Genomic DNA, 21912 nt, shown 5'->3' on the forward strand with positions numbered 1-21912 from the left:
CACTGCACTCCAGCCTGGGCAACAGAGAAAGACCCTGTCTCAAAAAAAAAAGAATGTTTTACTTACCCATAAATACAAGAGATGTCGATAACCACATCTATCATATCACAGCAGAGCTCATAGGTTTGCATATCCACTGGAGTACTATCAGTTGCAATATAAATTTTACTGACCACATCAAATAGAAATGCCTTTTCAATTCCAGAATTCTGAAACAAAAAGAAAAGGCTGCCTTAAAGTGACAGCTGATTTCAGACATTATGATTATATAAAATTATATGCCACCCTCAATGTAAAATATGAATAAACAAACATTAATAAAAATTTAAGTTGTAGCATTTTATTATGATTTAAACTCCATTGTCATAAACTTCTTTATAATGGACTTGCATAAGAAATAAAAAGTAGAATTATCACAAATTATTTATTTTAGGTAAGCAAATTGGGTAATACTTCCTAACTCTTACAGATATACCTGCAGTTAGGAAAAGACCAAGTAAAAACACTAATTTTACTGACTGCAAATTAAAAATAAATTTTGAGAATCTAAACAAACAAACTCACCAAAATTGTGTAGTGACAGAATAAATCTGAGTACAACCAACAGGTCTGCCTTCATTCAACTCTGCAGAGCCTGCCTGGGATTGGTGGTTTATAGGACTCATTCAGCATTTCATTAACAAAGTGTGAAACATATAAAAAGCTATCCAACACTAGTGCATGTCTATAATCCTAGCACTCTGGGAGGCCCAGGTGGGAGGACTGCTTGAGGTCAGGAGTTAGAGACCAGTCTGAGCAGGAATGACCCTGTCTCTACTAAAAATAGAAAAACTAGCCAGGCATGGTGGCTGATAAGTAGCCCCAGCTACTGCAGAAGCTGAGGCAAGGAAGATCACTTGAGGTAAGGAGTTTGAGGTTGTAGTGAGCTACGATGACGTCACTTCATTCTAGCCTGGGCAACAGAATGAGTCACTGTCTCAAAAAACAAAAAACAAAAAAACTATTCACTCAACAGTATATATCTTATCATCAAAACCAAGTTTTATGCTCCTTACCACTGGTAAGACTCTATTACCAAAACTTGAATAACATTCCAACTATACCAGTGAAGTACAGGAGTCTACTTGGGAAGTTAAATTTTAAAGGATCAAAAACAATCCTAAGAGTAGTATGTGCCTACGGTCACAGCAACTCGGGAGGCTGAGGCAGGAGGATTGCTTGAGCCCAGGAGTTTTAATTTAGCCTGGGCAACATAGTGAGACCCCATCTTAAAAATAAATAATTCAGTAAAACACTATATAGGAGTAATCTTCAAAAGTAATACTTAAATGACCTTGAAATGCTGTGGCAGCAAGCAGAAATAAGATCTTTTTCACACTTGCAATACTATTTTCAAATTTTACAAGTGAACCAAACAGAAGCATATTATTTACTTACTGAGATAAAGATGTTTAGCAAATTCTCCAGAGTTGGGAGTTGTGGAATCAGTTTCTGAACCACTTTGCTAAAAGCTTCAAATATTGAATGATCGTATATGCTTGTCAGATAAAAGCTGAAAGAGGAAACAGTATTTCATCATATTTTCCCTTTGACTGAGGAATAAACCTGTAATCTGCCTTCTGTATCTATAGTTCTAACACACACATTCCAGACCCCCTCAGAATTGACAATGACCTCAATAAAAAACGAGAATATCTTAATGAGCCACTCCTCCCAACCTTCCAAAAAGCCCGAATTGTGTCTCCTCTCACCTGTTGACTGGCAAGCTTACAAGGACAGCAGTAGGTGCCTACACCAGCTTCCTGACAGTCTGTCTGCCAGAGAATCCACATCAGATCATCTTTACACAGGCCTCTTAGGTTGTCCAATCAGTAACTGTTATATTATTGATATTGAAGCATCTAATTTTTTTTTCTTTTTACAATTTGCAAAATGAATGATGCATGTACCACCCCACAAAAAATGAGGCAAAGTTGTTTTTCTTTGTATTTGTTTGGATTGTTTTTAGACTACTCCTTTACTTATAATTATAGATAATATCATATTTACCAAGAACTGTAAACTTCTGCATCAACTAACTTCCTGAATTATATTTATGGGTTTTATGTTATGTGTTTTTCACATGGTGGGGGGCAACCTTGGCTTTGACCATTTGTTAAGAAACAGTGCTTTCACTGAAGATTAGAATGAGCACTTGCTCACAAAGCTCATTTTCCCCAAATCCTATCCCAGTGTCTACAGCATAAAACAGGGCAAACAAGGTAAATCAGTGCTCATGCCAAGCCAACTGTGGTGACTCCGGACCCCAACCCTGCTATGTTCCATCCTTGACTGGGATCCCTAAGGGGTTTCTGTTCTCACCTGAGGTGAATTTTTTCTAATCCAGCATCTGCAAGGTCATCGTTTGCCCTCTGGTGAATATCTCTTTGGGTTTCAATTTTGTGGTCATCTGACAGACCATCCACTTTATGAATAAACACCTCGAAGTTGATGTCGGTATTCACTTTGTAGGCCCTGGTCACCGTGAGGTGCAGCCTGGCCAGGGCTTCCATGTAATCGTCCTAGGATCAAAGGCAATGCCTGTGAGAGGAGCCTGCTTTGGCTTCTGAACCTTCCACATACACTCTTCATCTGGAAACAATGTGGCTATAACTCCCCAAAATATTTTACAAAGGCTCCCCCAAAAAGAGCTGGCTTCTTAGAATTCAAGTTTGAACTCTTAACATTTGTTAACAAACAGAAGAAAAAGAAAGGCTAAAAAATTGCAGCTGATTTAGGCAGTTATGATTTAGGCTGATGAGAGTCAGCAAGGTCAGAGTTGTATTATTGTTTCAGGAAGAGAAAATGACCCCATGCCACGTCAGACCTTGCCTGGAATACTGTTCTTCCCAGCTTTTTGGTCTCTTGCGAACCGTTATGAACAATTAGAGATGGAGACATGTTACGGGTCACAGGGAGGATGGGGAAGGAGCTGGGGGAACAGTTTTAAGAACCACTGGTTCAAGATATTGGCATGGATGCGGAGGGAAAGGAACATTCATACACTGCTGGTGGGACTGCAAACTAGTACAACCTCTATGGAAAGTAGTATGGAGACACCTCAAAGAACTAAAAGTAGAGCTACCATTTGATCCAGCAATCCCACTACTGGGTATTGACCCAAAGGAAAAAAAGACATTTTATAAAAAAAGACACTTGAACTCGAATGTTTATTGCAGCACAATTCACAATTGCAAAGATGTAGAATCAACCTGAGTGCCCATAAATGCACGAGTGGATTAATAAAATGTGGCATATGTATACCATGAAGTGCTACTCAGCCATAAAAAAGATGGTGAACGAATACCTTTTGTAACAACCTGGATGGAACTGGAGACCATTATGCTAGGTGAAGTATTGCAAGAATGGAAAAACAAACACCACATTTACTCTCTATTAAACTGGAACTAATTGATCAACACTTATGTGCACACGTAGAAGTAAAACAACGTAAATCAAGCAGGTGTGGGGGGAGGGGGGGTTGGGTAAAATCACACCTAACGCGTGCAAGGCACACTATCTGGTGATGGTCACACCTACAGCTTTGACTCAAATTGTACAAAAGCAATTCATGTAGCCAAACCATTTGTACACCTGTAAATATTCTGAAATTAAAAAAAAAAAAAAAGAACCACTGGTCCAAAGCAGAAGTCCAAAAACCACAGCCCACAGGCCCACTGCCTGTTTTTTTAAAGTTACATTGGAGCACAGCCACGCTCTTTGCTTACATATTGTCTAAGGCTGCTCTCCTGCTACAACGGCAGAGTTGAGCAGTTTTCCTCTGTGGAAACTCCTCAGAGACAGTACAGTTCTGCAAAGCCTAAGATATTTACTTTCTGGCCATTCGCAAAAAAGATTGCTGATCCCTGGTCTGGAGTACTTGCCCCAAACAACACAATGCTATTTATTTATTTTTTTTTTTAGAGACAGGGTCTCACTCACTATGTTGCTCAGGCTGGTTTTGAACTACCAGCCTCAAGCAATCATCCCTCCTCAGCCTCCCAAAGTGTTCGGATTATAGGTGTGAGCCACCGCACCCGGCCCACAATACTGATTTTTCCTTCCCACACCTATATAATAACATAATGAACACCTGTGTTTCCATCCCTCTATTTAAGAAATAAAATGTCTACACCAAAGCCCTCTGTGTTTCTCCCCATCCTCCCAGCCCGGACCATCCCTCTACCGCCTACCCTCCAGAGACAACCACTATCCTGAGTTTAGTGTTTATTCTCACTCATCTCTTCATACATTACTACATATATATATCCCCAAACAACACACAGAATTCATTTACATTGTTAAAAAATTTACAGAAATACCAACTTGTATGTATATTATAGTTTGCCTTTTTCCTTCAACATTATGTCAGTGAGATTCACCTATGCTGAATGTTACGTAGTATGTGACTCTAGTGCATTAATTCCTTTTAATGGTTCTATAAAATTTCATTTTATGGATGGTCTATAATTTATCATATATGTTTGTTGATGGACATTCCAAATATTTCCAAGTATCTGTAAGTACGATAATGTGAACAGCCTCATGTACACATGGCTCACCCTAAAGGCTGGCTTGCCGGGTCACAGGTATGAGCTCCTTAACGTGCCCGCATGGCGTGTAACAGCGCCTAATGCTCCAGACTCTCACCAGCACTTGGTGCTGTCAGACCTCTTGACTGTTGCCAGCGGGAGGGGTGTGAACAGGTCTTGTGTTTATTGCAGAAAAAGGAAAGCAACCTGTAGGACAGAAGTGAAGGAACTTCTCATCCCCACTTATAACTCCAAACCTGGAAAATACAGAATGCCAACATAACTGGGGATGTTTTCTGGCATTCTTCTGTTCTCCAAACTGAATCAATAAAAATGTCTCCCTAATCTCTAGATATATCGAAATATTAAATATATTAATTAGAAAACTATGAAGACAGAAAAATAACAAATGGAGTCCCTCTCCTTCATACTCTCAAGAGTTATTTAAAATAAAAGGCAAATATTGGATATCGGGTCAGTAGATTAAGCATTAAATAAAAACTGAAGTTATTCCTGTACGATTACACATACATGAAATTCTAGAAAAGGCAAATCAATCTACAAATGACGGAAAGTGTACCAGTGGTTGCCAGGGGCTGGGTGTTTTGGGGACTGTCTGAGAAAGGGTACAGGGAAGCTTTGGGGCGGTAGAAACAGTCCACATCTTGAATGAGAGGTGGTTACATGGTGTATACACATTTGTCAAACCCACTGAACTATGCGCTTAAAATGAATGCACGTTACTGCATATAAATTATACCTCAAAAAAAGTGTTATCACTTACGTCTTTAAGCAAAGAAGGTAGTTAAAGGAACATGTCTGTGAGCAAAACTACCCAATGTCAACAGAACATCACATCTCAAAAGATTAGAAATTGCTACTCTAACCTCCCTGCCAAGCATCTAAAATGGTCTGATTACCAACTAACTGATGAAACAGCACACAGCTATAAGGACTAAAAATGACATTAAAGAAGAAAATACTTGGTTGATTAGAACAGAAGGACTGTAGATGATTTTTCCCACTGTTCATTATTAACCTTCTATGACAAATAAAAATAAAGCAGAAATACACTGTCTCCAAAATTAGACATAGGAATTACAGGCAGGTCACAATCACCAGCCCGGGTCATGTGGAAACTCCCTTTTGGATCCAAAGGCATTGTGGGCAGGGGGTGGGGAGGTCTTGGGGTGTCACACAGTTAGCTCACGAGAAATCACACTTGCTTTCAATCTTTATTATTTCACAACATTCTGTGAGGACACATTTTCTCTTTGGGGATATATTTATCTGGTAATCTTGTGACTGTGAGGAATTCACAAGCAAAAAATAAAAATATGAGGTGTCAGACCAAAAGAGCACTGCTTAGAAATAAAGGAAAGGGCCAGGCGTGGTAGCTCACACCTGTAATCCTAGCACTTTGGGAGACCCAAGGCAGGAGGATCGCTTCAGGTCAGGAGTTTGAGACCAGCCTGAACAACATCGTGAGACTCTGTCTCTACCAAAAGACAGAAAAATGAGCTGGGCGTGGTGGCATGTACCTGTAATCCCAACTACTCAGGAGGCTGAGGAAGGAGGATCACTTGAGTCCAGGACTTTGAGGTTGCAGTGAGCTATGATCACATCACTGTACTCTAGCCCAGGCAACAGAGCAAGACCTTGTCTCAAAAAACAAACAAACAAACAAACAAACAAAAGAAATAAAGGAAAGGACTCTCAAGTGCTGCAGAGACACCTCCCTAAAGCTTGATCTGCCTTTTAGTGCTTGTAATCACATCACATAAAGATTCCTGCAAACATGATTTTTGCAGACTGCTTCCAATAGAAAAGTATATTAGGTTCTGAAACTGCTTATTTAATTATTCCTTATTTAGTAAATGACAGCGCTCAACAATGTTTTTCCTACTTGTTTTTAAAAGTGTAACTTAAAGAGATGAATTTCTCAAATATTTTTATACCTTTCCCTGCCCTACAACTGAAAAAACCCACAACAAACCCAAGAGCCAGCACAGTGGTATGTGCCTAGTCCCAGCTACTCAGGAGACTGAGACAGGAGGATGACTTGAGGCCAGGTGTTTGAGGCTGCAGTGCGCTATGACTGCCCCCATGAATAGCCACTGCAATCCAGTCTGGGCAACATGGCAAGACCCCATCTATAAATAAATAAATACTTGAGAAACTAAAATAAAAACCACATTTGCTAATCCAAATTGAAGGTCAGCTTTTCATGTTCACGAAAATTAAAACCAAATTACAGTTCCAATTTAAAAATAGGCAAGCAAACCAATTTTAGCTACATGATAGCCATATTACAAACACCTAAGATAGATTTGTATTAGAAATTTGAGTGCCATAAATACAAATTGCTGTGTAAGCACAACATGGTATTTAAGTATTTACTAAAGCCGTTATCTAGAAATGATGAGTCATCTGGTTGGAAACCCACTTAGCTACGGGTAGGACCACTGCTACTGCTGCCTAGTTCAACCACAGCAACCAGCGGCTGTATGACTTAGGGAGAAACATGGAGCTTAAAAGAGACAGATGAACAGGACATCCCTGGGGCCCTCCCAGGCAGCAATGTGCACACACCCCATCCATTCCTCTCGGGCTCCAAGCTCCCTAATTTATGGTTCTGGCAGACCTGAGACGGGAAGGCAAGGGATACTGCCAAGACCACAGATGGGCCAGAAAACAGGTCAGTGCAAGTGGGACAGCCAGGAAAGCAGCTGCTGACAGCAGGCCTTGGACTGGGTGCAGGTGTCTACCAGCAGGCACAACACATGCGTTTCTGAGTAGGCCCGTGGGAAGAGTGAACCTCTGTTCATAGATCAGGCATTGGATTTAAAGTCTCTCCCCTCCACACCCCTACCAAAAAAGAAAGAAGGAACGCCTCTAACCAAACAGCTATTCTCCCATAGCCATGCAAGAGATAAACAGTGCAGCTACTTGAAACTGAAAGGCCTGGTTGAAAATTTCATTATTATATTAAACAGGCACGTAGTTCCCCGAATGAACTTACGATCCTCTCAGGCATGAGCAGCCTTCTCAGAGAACGGTTTGCCAAACACAGAGCTATTATGATGAATAGTCTTCGTAACCCTCCTCTCTAACACCTCTGATGCTCCTGGAAAGGCCGGGTGTGCTCAACTGGGGTCCTGCACCCCAGCAACTGGCCAACCTGTCTGATTGTGGATCCAGAGTTCTAGGGACATGGCACAAACTCAACTTCAGAGTTGGTTTGGCACATGCCTAGAGGATCTGATGCCTTTTGTGCCCCCACCACTGCAAAAGAGAGCCCTTGGAGAGCCTCTGGGCTCGGTCTCGCATCACAGACACTTTCTAAGAGCTCTTGGACATGAAGAACTTGAAGAGCAACAATGCCCCAATCCTGCCACACACACTTTTCCTAAAATGGATCTGCCTGGGATGTACCTGAGATGCACCTGTGGTCCTGCTGTCTCCCTTTCCCTCCTCCCCTTCACACCACCTACAGGGGAAAGGCCCCAGGGTATAAAAAACCCAGGGTGTCAAAGAGCCAACTGGAATGCTGGAAAAGGAATCTGACCAATGACTGGAGGAAAAGCTCCTCACCAGTGAAGGAGTTCCCAATTATTTGCTTCCAAAAAAGTGGAAGGAGGACCTAACCAGGAAGCCTATTGATAAGCTACTAAAAATAATTTATTGTGATAGAAAACTGGGCAATTTAGGGGATACAACTTGGAAGGAATTTGAATAATGGGACAAATGCTATAATAAAACTTGTCCTATCGTCACCTACTCATTTATTCTTTATATGTAATGGTTATCTATAAAATATATAATATAGTTATATTGTTTTAATCAATTGTGTGCTAGTAATAATTTGTTCCAGAGGAAAATTTTTCACACTTAGAACTTCATCTTACAGGAAATAATAGTTTACATGTAAATTTATATCCATATTTTTGTTGCAGAGAACCTGTGACCTTTTGTAGATGTCTGCCAAGGGTATAGGGGGCAGGAGGGACGACACATATTTGCTGTCATTGGCCTGGATGGTCCCTCTGTCTGTGAGGTTTCCCAGGTCTACGATCTGCTGAAGTGTGAACACCTCCCTAACAGTCAGCAGATTGACTGGTCAAGGCTGGAGTCTTTGCTCTTTTGCAAAGTCTGAGAGTCCTGACCAAGAAACACTTGACCTACTCCAGAGTTTAGAAACCAAAGCAAAACCAACACAAAGGAATCTGCTTTAACATGGGGGTGGGGTTGTGGGTGCCAGGCCATCACGCCCCCCGAGACTCTGAGCCTTACCTGGGAGTCGATGACGAATATGAGTGCTCCTGTTCCCCTGAAGATCATCTCGTAGTCAAAGGTAGGGTCAAAAAAGTCAATCTGTCCTGGGAAGTCCCAAATCTGAAAATTGACAAAGGAGCTGTTGGATACATCTTCCCGGCAAATCTTGTTAGTGCTCTCCAGGAACAGGGTCTCGTTGGGAGACATTTTGTGAAAGACGACTTTCTGGATGGACGACTTGCCGCTTCTCCTCAGCCCCATGAGCAGGATCCTCGGCTTCACCTCCGTGCTGAAGGGGTCGCTAAAATCCAGAACTGGAGAAACCACAGAATGAGAATGAGGGTGAGACGCTTTCATGGTGGTTAATTAGAAGAGTTTCACTTCCACCTCGAACGTGATTTACGATTCATAGGCAATGCTACTCTTCCAAATTCAGGGAGTGCTAACTACATCACTCCACTCGTTGAGGGGACAGCTTTTGGTAGGTGCAAAACACTAAAAAAATGTACTAATAGTTTCACTACTTGTCACACCATCCCCGAGGACAAGAAGCCTGTGCAACGCCACATCACGAGCAGGGACTCCGGAGTGCGAAGGGCAGAGACTTCCTGGAACAGACTGTCTGTGGAAAGAATCCAGGACTTCTCAAGCCAGAGCAATGTCCTCTGCTATCATCGGAGTCTCTACGCACGAAAGAGATACTCGTTTATTTGAGTGATGCCTCTCTCAGTTACCCTCCTCTAGCCACCAAGGCCTGGGAAATGGACACTGGATTAGATGCCTCAGATTTAGACTGTTTTAGGGAACAGATGCAAATGTTGTGAGAGGCAGATCTCCCCCCCGGCCCACTCTGGCTCTAGGCCTCTATCATCCTATAAGGTAGACATGAGCCGTATATAGCTATTTAAATTTAAATTGATTAAAATTCAGATCTTCCTTATAGGGTTCCTAAAATAGTCAGAATCATAGATAATAGAAAGTAGAATGGTGGTTTCCAGGGGGTGAGAAGAGAGAGGAATGGAGAATTACTGTTTAATGGGCACAGAGTTTCAGATGGGGAATACTGCTAGAGATAGATGGTGTGATGGGTATGAATGTACTTAATGCTACTGAACTATACACTCAAAAATGGTTAAAATTGTAAATTTTATGTTATGTATATTTTACCACAATAAAGAAAACTCCGAGCCGGGTGTGGTGGCTCACACCTGCAATCCTAGCACTCTGGGAAGCTGAGGTGGGAGGATCACTTGAGATCAGGAGCTTGAGACCAGCCTCAGTAAAAGCAAGACCCCATCTCTACTAAAAATGGAAAGAAATTAGTTGGGCAACTAAAAATATAAAAACTTAGCCAGGCGTGGTGGTGTACACCTGTAGTCCCAGCTACTCCGGAGGCTGAGGCAGAAGGATCGCTTGTGCCCAGGAGTTTGAGGTTGCTGTGAGCTAAGATGACCCCATGGCACTCTAGCCCAGGCAAAAGAACGAAAGTCTGTATGTCAAAAAAAAAAAAAAGAAAAAAAAAAATTCCATTTCTCAGTTTCATTAGCCTCTGCAAGTGCTCAACAGCCACAAATGGCAAGTGGTTAATGTATTAGACAACACAGACATAGGACAGTCTTATCATCACAGAAAGTTCTATAGGTCAGCACTACTCCAGTCCCTGAGAACAAAAATTCAATCCTCAAGTCCTCTGCCAAGGTCCCTTGAGGGATTAGGCATCACAGGATAAAAGAAGGAATTGATACAAAAGTTCAAAACCTTGTAGGGCTCTCTCTTTTCTTTGTTCTTGAAACATACAGTATTAAGTTTACAATGTCCTTTAGTCCTAGCTGACCACTTAATTTCTAAGCAGCCTTCCTACTTGACCGAGAGCGTTTACATTTCACAGAAGCAAAGTGTAGCCTAGTGGTTACATGTTAGGGCTCTGACGTCAGCAAGACTTGGGGTTTGAGCTATCAGACCTTGGAAAAGATACTTAGCTTTTGAGACTCAAAGTCCATAAAATAGACTCGATAATGAAAATAAACACCTCATAGGTCTGTTATGATAATGAAATGAGATCAAGGACCTAAAATAATTATTAAAAGTAAGACTTATTCAGCAAATGGTGCTGGGCAATCTGGATATCCACATGCAAAAGAAAGAAGTTGGACCCTTACCTCACACCATATACAAAAATTAACTCAAAATGGATCAAACACTTAAATTTAAGAGCTTCAACTATAAAACTCTTAAATCAAAATGTTTGATTTACTACTTGGGAGGCTGAGGCAGCAGGATTGCTTGAGCCCAGGAGTTTGAGGTTGCTGTGAGCTGGGCTGACGCCAGGGCACTCTAGCCCAGGCAACAGAGTGAGACTCGGTCTCAAAAAACAAAAAAAGAAAAAAATGTTTGATTTAAAAAGGAAACATAGGTATAAATCCAGGTGGCCTTAGATTAGGCAATGGTTTCTTAGCTATGACACCAAAAGCACAAGCAACCACAGGAAAAAAATAGATAAACTTCATCAAAATTGAGAAACAAAGTGAAAAGATAATTTATAGAATGGGAGAAAGCATTTGCAAATCATATATGTGATAAGAGTCTAGTGTTCAGAATATATATAAAGGACTCTTACAATTCAACAGTAAAAGACAACCCAATAAAAAATGGGCAAAGGATCTGAATAGTCATATCTCCAAAGACGATACACAAAAGACCAATAAGCATACAAAAAGATGTTCCACATCATTAGCAATCAGAGAAAAATACAAACCAAAACCACAAAACGATGGCTATAATCAAAATGACAGATAAAGTGTGAGGATATGGAGAAAATGGAACCCTCAGACACTGCTGATGGGAATGTAAAATGGTGCACTTTGGAAGAGTTTGGCAGTTCCTCAAAAGGTTAAACATAGAGCTACCATATAACCCAGTAATTCCACTCCTACGAATATACTCAAAAAAATAAAAACATGTCCAAGTACAAACTTGTACATGAATGTTCACAACAGTATTATTTATAATAGCCAAGAAGTAGAAACAACCTGATGCCCATCAACTCATGAATGGATAAATAGAATATGAGATATCAACACAATTGAACATTATTTACCCATAAAAAAGAAATGAAGTACTGATTCATGCTACAACATGGAGGAACATTGAAAACATTATGCCAAGTGAAAGAAGCCAGACACAAAAGGCTACATGTTACATGATTCCATTTATATGAAATGTCAAGAATAAACAAATCCATAGAGACGAAAGGAGATTAGTAGTTGCCAGGGGCTGGAGAGAGGGGAAAATGGGGAGTGGCTGTTAAGTGGTATGTGGTTTCTTTGGAGTGATAAAAATGTTCTCGAATTGAACAGTGGTGAAGGTTGCACACCTTTGTGGATGTACTAAAAACCACTGAACTGTATACTTTAAAGGAGCAAATACTATGGTACGTAAAGCATATCTCAATTTTTAAAAAAGCGTTCATGAATGACCAAAAAAAAAAAAAAAGACATAAAAATAAAAGACCCAGTATTAAACATGGAGCAAGGTCAAGAAAATAAATCAATGTCTTAAGAAAAAAGGGAAGAATATAAGCAAATATAGAGATAGAAATACATTAAATAATTTTCCTAAATTTCTTTTTTGTTTCCTTCTGAACTATATACCTCATTATGTCTTTCTTTGTCCCCGGTCTCAGTCTAACCCTAATAGATAGAAAAGTAATCTTTTATTTCCCTATTGTAACTAAACAATTTTTCCCCCCAAACTCTACAACTGTCTAAAACTCATGTTAATATCTGATAATATCTTAGTAAATTTCATTTTCTATACATAATATTTTGACATATGAATTTGTAGATGTAGGTAAACATACAAATTTCAAACAAAATAATGATTGAATAAAGAAAATGCAAGTATAGATGTGCATAGACACGACTCCACTATAAGCAACACCTCACTCCTACTTTACCCACACACATTTTCCAGTTCAGCTGAACCCACGTCAACAAGTTGCTGGTGATATACAACATAAGCAGTAATGTGGAAGTAAACCACCCAGAGGTCACCAGATTGCTACTTCAACAGTGATTATATGCTACCCACTCACTATACTGCCAATGCAAGTCAATCTCAGCAAAAGCAAGGCATGAATTGAAAACGAAAGTAGGACTCTGTCTCACAGAAAAAGGGGGCGGGGGAAGGGAAAGAAAAAAAATGACCTAATTTTTAAAAGGGAGAGGAGCAAAAGATTTGAAGAGACAATTCACCAAAGAAGATTCATGGAAGGTAAATAAGCACATGAAAAGATACTCAACACATCATTAGTCATTGAGAAAATGTAAATCAAAACCACAATGGGACACTAGTACACACCCACTTAGTTCTAAAAATTAAGAAGATACACAGTAACAAGCATTAGCAAGGATGTGGAGGTACTAGAACTCACATATGCTGCTGGTGGCAATGTAAAATGGTACAACTATTTTGGGAAACCGTTTAGTGGTTTCTTAAGAAGTTGAACATACATCTATCATATCATCCCAGCCATTCCACTGCTAGGTATTTACCCAAGAGAAATGAAAGCATATATCCATACAGAAACTTGTAAACAAAAGCTCATAACAACCTTATCTGTAATAGTCAAAAACTAGAAACAACCCAAATGTCCGTCAACTGTTGAATGGATAAACAAATTGTGGTATGTCTCAGCAATAAAAATAAATACATAAACTACTGATACCCATAACATGAATGAATTTCAAAATAATTATGCCAAGTGAAAGAAGCCAGTTAAACAAGGACATATCCTATAATTCCTTTTCCATAAAAGTCTTTTGAAAATATGAACGAATCTATAGTGACAAATAGCACATCAGTGGTCGCCTAGGAAATGGAAGAGGTAATAAGGAAGGCAAGACGGAGGAACTCCTACGGGGTGATGGATATGTGCTTTATCTTGATTGTGGTGATGGCTTCACAGGTGTATACATATGTCAAACTTATCAAATATGTGTACTTTATGTCAATTATACCTTTACAGCTGTTTTAAAAAAACGTAATCTCAAGTACAAGAATGGAAACCTTAAGAGCTATAGTTGCTTTGCTATCACCTCCCAAATAGCAAGTGTTAGATCAATGCAAAGTAGGGGAGAAAGCCTGTGGGCTGGGGGAGGAACCCTGTGGATTATATAGACTATGAATGCAGATTTAAAGCAGTGCAGAATTTAGATGGAGTAGAGAGAAGGAGGGGCAGGAAGCCCTCCAGGAGATGGAAACCGAAATGTAAGCAAAGTCATAATGTGTTGCATGGCACAGGAAAATACTCATGCAATGAAAATTCATAGCAATCATGTATGAAGGTACCTATCATGTGCCAGGCCCTGTACTAGGCACTCTACATACTTCATCCCATTCACACTCCTTCAAGAATAGATATAATTATGTCATTTCACAGGTGAAGAAACTCAGGCTCAGAAGGTCAAGTAACATTCAAACTGAGGGGTTCCCCATCCAGAGTCTATGCATTCTTTCTGCTATGCAACACTGCCTGCAATTAATGAAAGCAAAACTCCACATTAAATTGTGTACAAATGCAAAAATATTTGTGTTTATAAATGTCTTTTTTCCCAATTTATATTGCTAGATATGGGCATAGATTTTAACTTATCTTCAGCAGAATCTGTAAGACTCTATGTGGCATGATCATCCATGCTGGTGCCCTGTGGGAGGTGGATCTTCTCCTCCTGGGAGGATGGGGAGGTGACAGACAGCACTGTGAGGGGAGGAGGGAGTGTATATGCATGTGTACACACATGGAGTGTGGCTGGGAAGCCAAACGCACATGCGGCTATAACACCACGAACAGTGGAAAGTATTTCCTTTTCCCTGCCTGCCAAATTCAAGCATGGGCCACCCACTGTAAACAGCTGGGAAAGGGGGGCCAGATCAGCCAGAGGACCATCAACGTTGCTGAGACTGCTCAGTCCTGTGCAACTGCATCTTACCACATCCCCCTGGGGTGCATGAAAACCCACTGTGTGCCAGGGTCTGCACTGGACATTTCTACAAACTTTACCTGCCCAGCGAGGAAGTACAAGTCTGTTCGACATCTGTGGAATCTCGGGTAAGGAACCTGCCCAAGGTCACACGACTGGTATGTGGTGGAGTGCTGCTCACCCAGAGCCCCAGCCACCAATCAGCTGTCACACTAAATACTAAACTGTAGTCTAACCTGCATATCTCATGAATTAAAATTTACACGGGACCATCTCCTTGAGGTGTTCTACAAAATGGCCTCCTTCCAGAGGAGCCCCGTGATTTCCAAACCTTAAGTCAGAACACATTAGTCATCATAAAATCAATTAGTGGGCATTTATGAGCAACAGCATTAAACATCAACAAAGAAATAAAAAAAGAAACTAGAAAATGTCAGAGTACATCATGCGTAAGAGTAAAAACTGCTTAGTGAAATTCTTTAAGTTTTATTTACGTGCATGTGAGTGCTAGTTCATAATATAAATTTTGTTTTTGACTGTGGGCCACAGTCAAAAACTTTTATAGGCCACAGCTTTAGATCAGAAAAGGTTTCTTTCATATCAGAAAGGGACTGCTGACAAAAATCTCCCCTCTGATCCTCTCCCACCTTTCCCTCAATTATCTCTGCTTAAGCAACCTCATAGAGCCTGGATAGCTTAGTTGTTGGAGCCTCAGACTCTTATTTTTTTTTTTTTTTTTTGAAACAGAGTCTCGCTCTGTTGCCCGGGCTAGAGTGAGTGCCGTGGCGTCAGCCTAGCTCACAGCAACCTCAAACTCCTGGGCTCAAGCAATCCTTCTGCCTCAGCCTCCCGAGTAGCTGGGACTACAGGCATGCGTCACCATGCCCGGCTAATTTTTTCTATATATTTTTAGTTGTCCATATAATTTCTTTCTATTTTTTTAGTAGAGACGGGGGTCTCGCTCTCGCTCAGGCTGGTCTCGAACTCCTGAGCTCAAAGGATCCGCCTGCCTCGGCCTCCCAAGTGCTAGGATTACAGGCGTGAGCCACCGCGCCCGGCCGAGCCTCAGACTCTTAATCTGAGGGTACAGGGTTCAAGTCCCGGCCCAGACACTGAAAAAAGAAGCCCCAGAGAGCACAGCTCTGAGTTCCCCAACCTCAACAGGAGTGGTAGAGGTGGGCGGCTTATGTTCGGAAAGGTAACACCTCAGCCTCTCAGCCTGGAGAAGGCTGGGCTCTCTCCAAAGCTTCCCATCACTCGCTGTCTCAGGCTTTGTAAGAGAAAGGTGACAGAGAATGAAGGATGACAGCTGCCCTGGAAGGGGCAATCAAAGGACAAATCTTTAAAAATCTGCTACAGGAGGCTCCCTTTAAAAGTGCCAAGGGAGTTTGGAGGAAGTTGCCCAAGTGAGGTGAAATTTACAATAGGGCAGTTTGTTCTCATTTCATAAAGGTTCCCTGAATGCCTGCCAAGTGTGAGGCTGCGGACACAAAGAAAAAAGATTCATCCCCTAGCAGTGAGAGTAACTGACAATTACCACGCACGGCTAGCTAAGGCGAGGTGTTCTGGACAGCAAGTGAGGGCTCCCTGGAGAAATAACATCTGCATCCCAAAGAGGAGGCATGAAAGGGATGAATGAGGAAAGACTCGGGAAGAGAACTGGCAAGGGAGCTGAAGGCAAAAAGAGGCGACACATTGTCCGGTGGCTTCCCACAGCATTTAGAATAAACCCAAATGGCTTCCTCTCCCCACAGGCTTGGCACCGGCTGCCCTCTCACCCGTGCCTGGCTCATCTTTCCCACTTGTTCCCTCTTCTCCAGCCACACTGGCCTTCTGGACAGTTCCTCACCTCCAGGTCCTGCCTTGCCCCTCCCTCTGTGTGGACGGTCTTCCCAGGCTCCTTGTCCCACTCAGCCCAGCTGCAATGTCACCTCCTCTGATGTAAATCAGGCCCTAACATTCCCTAGGCCAACACCCTGTGACTTTACTAGTCTTCTTACCTACTGCGTTTGTCTTCTTGTTTACTTGTTTACTGTCTGTCTCTAACACATACAGAGGCAAAATACATTGTAGCAGGTGGCCTGAGTTCAATGAATACCTTTGAGTAAATCAGTTGGCAGAGAGGTAACAGGCCAGCTCATGAATGAGATGCCGGGACATCTGGATTTTACTCTGAAAGCCATGAGGAAATCACCAGGGATTTTAAGGGGAGACTAACATGATCAGATTTACATTTCAGGAAGTTCACTCCAGAAACAGACTCTCTAGAGGTGTGGAGGAGTTGGGAGATTGTTCTAGAACACAAATGAGAAATGACAGAACTAAGGCACAGGCCGTGGAAACAGGCAGAAGAAATGGACTCATGAGAAGCTGAAATCTATGGCCCACTGGACACGGGGGACAAGAGAGAAAGAAGCCCTGGGTTCCAGACCCGGCAGCCCATTCACCGAGAATGTAGCGGGAAGAGGCTGGACAGGTATTTGGACTTGTTGAGTCTGTGGCCCCTGCTGGTCTGCAGCTCACGTGGGGAGGGATCCAGGGCCGCAGAAGGGAGATAAACACGTGTGGATGCAGACAGGCTGGAAACGGGAATGGAAGCTGCTGAGGCAGCCCACGCCTGATGGTCCTTTCCCCCCCACCCCATCTCATTGGCGGAGGGGGCATGTTTGAGGAGTTTTAGCCTCGGCCACTGCAAAATGCTCAAATCAACCCACTCCACCCTCTCTTCAACCAGCAGTACCTTTTACTGACCACCTACATAGCTGGCAGTGTGATCCCTGATCCTCAAGGTGGTAACATTCATCCCTTACAGATGTAAAAACGGACATCTCCCATCCACATACTAATCACAGCATGTAGTTTCTTTGGTCAGGCAAGGTGAGTAAGCTGTACAATACTGTACCTATGGTCAACAATAACATATTATACACTTAAACATTTATCAAGAGGACAGATCTCAATAAAGTTTTTTAAAACTGTCAAGAGGTAAAGAGGAAGAGAAAGAACCAATTAGAAGATATTTATGGCACATCTAAGCAAAGGAGTAAAAGATGTGCCAAAATATGCCAGACTGGCATATTCGTTATTTCAAATATAAAACACTGGAGAAATTGTAATTTCAGAAGGGGCTAGCTGACCTGTCTCTTCCTGCATGCAGCAAACCATAAAGATTCCTCAGGCAGGAGGCCCTGCCCCATACCAGGGAGAGAAAGTGACTCTTATCACCAGACACTGGGAAGGAAGTGGCGACTGCACTGGATCTGAATAAATATACTCAACAAAGTAACCCTTATCTTCCACTAGTTTTACACCCGCTACATATCTCCTAGTGACTACCCTAGAAAATGTACTGCTTCTAGCCAGATTTTCTTTGTCCTGTCATTGCCTTTCAAATGTATCGTTCTTTGCCTAAAAAGTACAAAGTATTTTGCTTTGGCCACTTCTTTGGACTTCACGCTCTTGTGAAGATCCCCATGCACATGCAAAACTAATAAAATCTGTGTGCTTTTTTCTTCTTTAATCTGCCTGGTGTCAATTTGTTTTCTAGATCCAGCCGATGAACACACGTAAGAGCTTATGAGGAGCTGGAGGTGATCTCTGGCTCCCCTACATAGGCACTGAGAACCTTTAGGTTGGTGGAGTAATATTTAGGGCAACAAAGCAGCTGTTACGGGGGGGAATATATTATATATGTGTATTTGGGGCCACAGATGATGAAAGACTTACTGTTCTTTATTCTCTCCATATTTAGGAAACATCAGTGTGGCCTTCTGCCATTTTTCCCATAGGGGATATTACACATATACTTGAAGAATGAAAAAAAGTTATCATTTGAAGGGATTAAGCAGTAGTATTGTCTTCTGTCTTTCTGTAAAATTTTAATACTATATTCTAAAGGGTGCTTTTTTTTCCCCTTTCAGTCTACAATTTAGGTTCAGTGGCTGGCCTGTGTACCACAAAGTATAGAATAATACAAAAACACCACTCTGCAGTTGTAGCTTAGTCAAATTAAAATTGTTGTAAAAAACAAAATAAACCGAGGCCTCAGTGCTTACCACAACAAACACTCAATAGATAGTTGTTTGCTGGGATGATTAAATGAAAGTGACTGAGCAGAATTTGAAGCTAAATTAACCAAAGCTTTAAAAAGAAACTTCATGTCTGACTTTGGCCCAGCTCAGCACTTGGAACTGGCTATCCAGAGGATCAGTTTTATGCCTAGGCAAAGTTAACCTCCTGTGGTCAGAGACACTGAATATTCCTTACCTATCTTCCACTTGGTCCTGTCAATACCCCAATTTCCCACATAGCCCCGGCTCTGGAACCGGACTGCTAAGACCTCAGGGAAACTCAACACTCAAAGAGCCGGGCTCTGGAGAAGGCTCCTCTAATTGGGCCATTATCAGCCTTTCACACCTGCAGACCAACTACTTAATCCGGAATTAGCCAGTAACCAGCAGAGCCAGGTCAAAAACCCACAGGCTTTGTAAATAAAGAAGGCAGAGAGAGAAAGAAGGGTTAGCACCCTGAGCACAGGGCTGCCTGGGGACCAGGCTTGGCTGATCTGTGGGCTGGGAATGCTTACAACAAAGAAAGAACCAGAAACCAGGAAAATGGGAATTGAGGCCAATGTGCACCTTCTTACATAGTTCTTAAGAGGGTTGGCCCTGCCTTCCTGAGCTCAAGGGGTCTCTTCAGGGAGAATGAGACATCCTACGAAATGTACATCATAAATTATGGTGCATTATACAATTTGAGAGCTAGTATTATATAATTAAGGAAAGTTCTTCAAGAGGTAACAGTTTTGAAGAGGCCCAAAATAGGAAAATATAACAACAATTTAACAAAAGAATTAGGGTGACATAGTGGCAACATGATGACAAGTGGAATGGTTGAAAACGTACTGGGTTAATGGCAGAATGGGGTTCAAGTTCCAGCTCTGCCATTTACTATCTGTGTGACCCCCATACATGTCCCCTGGCCCATGAGTCTTAATTTCCTCCTCTGTCTCTATCAGTGCAAGTGTGTGCACACACACGCTCCTTTTTTTCTTGTTTTCCCATCTCGATCCTAGGCAACTGAGAAGGTCTTTTGTGGAATGTGACTCTGCTGAGAGGCTCAATCATTCTTAAGGGAGAGTGAGAATTTCTTTGCTGTTAGTATTCTGTGGGGTCAGCAAAGGCTTAATTAAGGGTCTATATACTTATGGTTTTAGGAACAGGCCTCTAGCTTGTTTCTATCTGCAACATTATCTGTGGCTCCTTTAAGTTTCCAGAGCATGTGTTGATCAATAGAACTACTTATACATTGAAAATCCAGGAGCTCAAGAAATTCCAACAAGTAGCAATGAATCATATGAATAATATTAGTACTACTAATAAGAAAATATGGAAAAATCATGAAGATTCACTGTCCCTTTGATTAACTACTTAGTAAGGAGAATTAAATACAATCAATATATATTTTCAAAGGCATAAAGGTTCTTAAAGGTAATTAATTATGTGTGAAGACTAAATCTTTCTCTATGAAATCCCCTCAAATCACACTGGCAGGTAACTAAAAAAACAGGATAGTTACCGTATACAAATATTTCTTTAATGTATGTAATTCAATGACATTTCTAATGTGTTCTGATTTACTGAAGCTCCTACAAGAAGGGAAAAGTGTTCTCATGAACTTTCTAACAATCACTTTGACAGTGAATCAAGCTTGGTTTTATGTAGTCCTCTGTTTTACACATTGAGAAATAGCTGAAGTCTTTCTCAGGGGCCCCCAAGGACGTTGTAGGCCAGGAGTAAAAACCTATTTGTCTTGAATGTCACAACAGAACCAGGGAAAGCCGCTGTCACGAGACAGCCCTAAGGCTTTGGAAGAGAAGGGAGACTCAAAAAAGGTAAAGGATACAAAAAGAATAAAGAAGGTAGAGAAGAAGAAAAAAAAGGAGCAGGAAAGAGGTGGCTGTGGTAGGAAGTAAAATTGTCACCAACAATTGTTCTGGGGTGGTGGGAGGATTGAATAAAACGGGATAAATTTTGGGGCAGACACATAGTTATCTCTGAAAGACAAAGATAACCTTTCAAACTCACACCCACATTTCTCACCCAGAACTTGCTGTTTCTGCCTCTTATTTCCATTAGACTATCCTCTGTCTAATATTAAAATGGGAGAGATTTCTAATAAAAGTAGAGAATCAAGATTCTATGATACCCTGAATCAATGAAACATGTTTATAAAACATGTGATATAAAAGTATGCTCTCCAAATACAGGTATTCGAAAAAGCACTTGCCAATGGTATGACTTTGGCTGCACCATTTTTAACTATTCTGTAGTTCCATCTATTCCAACTCTTCTGTATCTCTGTATTCCAGGGCCAGAAGGAAATCCAAGAAATTAGCTGTGGCCAGGGCAGTAGTCAACCTAGCTCTTTTTGGACAAGGCAGAATTATAAGGAAAGGGGCTTACATCTCCACACACGTGACCTCTTCTAAACCTGCTGAAATGGCTGCAGAAAACTCCTCTGGTACCTCCCAGCTCTGGTTTTAGTACTAGGAGAAGAATTATCTTACTCTTCAAAGAACAATGAAAAGGTGAATTTTTTTAAAAAGCTGCCACTGATTAATAGATGTGAATTGTTAGATTCACCCCATCTACACCCTTCAAGGAAGTATCATCTGCTGACCCTGGATCTTTCATGCCTCCGGTAACCACCTAAACTTACTCCCTCAGACCCTAAGGGTGTGCACAAGCTGCTGGGAAAACAAAGACTGAACTCAGGTGGACTGTAGGTGGACTGTGTTAGCCAAGTTTCCCCTAAAAATTGAGAGGGACTTTGGGGAAAAAACAATTTCATTTTCTGATGAAACATGATCTTTTAATTGCTTTCCTTATCGTTACAGTTCTTAAAGCACAGCAAATTTACTAAAAGATTTAAAGTCCATGTGTGTAAAAATAATCATTATTTTTGGAGCAATTGTTTTTAATGGTTTAATCATTGCCTACTCCCTGGGGTTTTATCTAGAGTGTGAGGGTTGAAGGTGAGACTCACCTTTATCTGTAAATAACTACCAAGAAAAGAGGGTTGAA

The 21912-nt window shown here is 41.3% G+C and overlaps 1 protein-coding gene across 1 annotated transcript in view; it reads right to left on the reverse strand.

Annotated features, from left to right (window-relative positions):
- Positions 1-21912, reverse strand: part of RRAGD (Ras related GTP binding D) — a 36229-nt gene that overhangs the window by 11157 nt on the left and 3160 nt on the right. The window contains exons 2-5 of the mRNA XM_069487853.1: positions 8865-9160; positions 2362-2561; positions 1438-1552; positions 67-209 (exon numbers count right to left, since the gene is read on the reverse strand). Of these exons, the coding sequence (XP_069343954.1) occupies positions 67-209; positions 1438-1552; positions 2362-2561; positions 8865-9160 (754 nt within the window). The remainder of the gene's footprint in view (positions 1-66; positions 210-1437; positions 1553-2361; positions 2562-8864; positions 9161-21912) is intronic.

This window comes from Eulemur rufifrons, chromosome 15 (genome assembly GCF_041146395.1).
Source record: "Eulemur rufifrons isolate Redbay chromosome 15, OSU_ERuf_1, whole genome shotgun sequence".
In the NCBI taxonomy this organism is placed as follows: Eukaryota; Metazoa; Chordata; class Mammalia; order Primates; family Lemuridae; genus Eulemur; species Eulemur rufifrons.